Consider the following 1282-nt stretch of genomic DNA (forward strand, 5'->3'; position numbering starts at 1 on the left):
GTGTTACAGTGTGTGTGTGTTGTTGTGATCCTGAGTGATGCTGACAGACTCCCGGGTCCTCGTTCTGGAGCGGACTGACCCACTTTCCCTCTGCGGGCCAACGAGCTGCTGGCTGCCGCACAAACCGACCTGCGGTGCCACAACGGGTCCATCCCCCCCCCCAGCAGCCCATCCACCGGCACACACTGACTGTGTCATTAATCAGCCTTTATACAGTCCTCCATTAACCCACACAAGAGCTCAGTTCGCCCACAACAAAGACTCACAGGCGGCTCTGCAGGACCCAGACAGGCGACCAACCCTCCGTATTTACCCCAAAACCCGCGTCCTTACCTGGGTGAAGCAGTGCAGGCAGAGCGTGAGGAGTAGCGGGGGGAGCATGGTGTCTGTGGGTCAAACGGTGTCGGTGCAGTTCTGGTTCTGGTTCTGGCTCTCAGGCTGCTGCGCATCCAAACAATGGCGATTTTTCTGCAGCATCGGAGCGCGACGCGCCGCCGCGCGCACGGATTCAGTCTGCGGTTTGTTTCCGCTCCGCCGCTCTAACTGCTCATCATCATCATCTTCATCTTCATCATAGATCCGTCTTTCTTCATGGCCTCCCTTGATTATCTGCCCTCTGTCTGCGCTGGGAGACCGGGCGCTGTGGTTCGGAGGGAACAGCGGGCTCCGGCGTCCATGCCGCGGCCTGGAACGAGCAGGAGGTCGTGTCGGTCAGCGATTGAAGCTGCTGCTGCGCGGAGTCCCGCCTTGAGCTCCGAGGCTGCATGGAGACACTCCCCCCTCCCCCTCCTCCTCCTCCTCCTTCCTCACACTCTCTCCTCCTCTCTCCTCTCCCTCTTCACTCGTTCATCCTCATCAGAATCAGAATCAGATTTATTGCCGTAGGTTTTTACACATACGAGGAATTCGTCTCGGTGTTTAAATATAGAGATCCCCACAAGAATAAATTACTTTAAATGATAAAATACAGGATGAAAAGATCTAAGACGCAATTAATGTGCAATGGAATCTATACCCGACCCATCAGTCTCAAGATATACATTATAAAGTAGTTACAACATAAAGATCAGAAGACAATAAATCACATATATTTGTTAATTTGCAAGTACAATACAGTGAACTGCAATCAGTTTGTTTTACTTATAAAATGAATTTATCAAATCTTTAATGAAAAACATCATCAGACTTTGATGTTTCGCCCGGTATGAGCTCCTAACAACAACAACAACAACAGTTAATAATAATTCATGTATTAAAGAACTTTCCAGATTAAAAGATGATA

The 1282-nt window shown here is 50.0% G+C and overlaps 1 protein-coding gene across 1 annotated transcript in view; it reads right to left on the reverse strand.

Moving 5' to 3' along the window:
• ptpro (protein tyrosine phosphatase receptor type O) overlaps positions 1 to 569 on the reverse strand; it is a gene marked incomplete in the record, with an annotated part of 28636 nt that extends 28067 nt beyond the window's left edge. Inside the window, 1 exon segment of the mRNA XM_035679480.1 lies at positions 334 to 569. Coding sequence (XP_035535373.1) covers positions 334 to 381 — 48 coding nt within the window.
• Positions 570 to 1282: the final 713 nt, after the last annotated feature.

This window comes from Morone saxatilis, unplaced genomic scaffold, assembly GCF_004916995.1.
Source record: "Morone saxatilis isolate NCDOM2014 unplaced genomic scaffold, NCSU_SB_2.0 Contig10, whole genome shotgun sequence".
Classification (NCBI taxonomy): Eukaryota; Metazoa; Chordata; class Actinopteri; family Moronidae; genus Morone; species Morone saxatilis.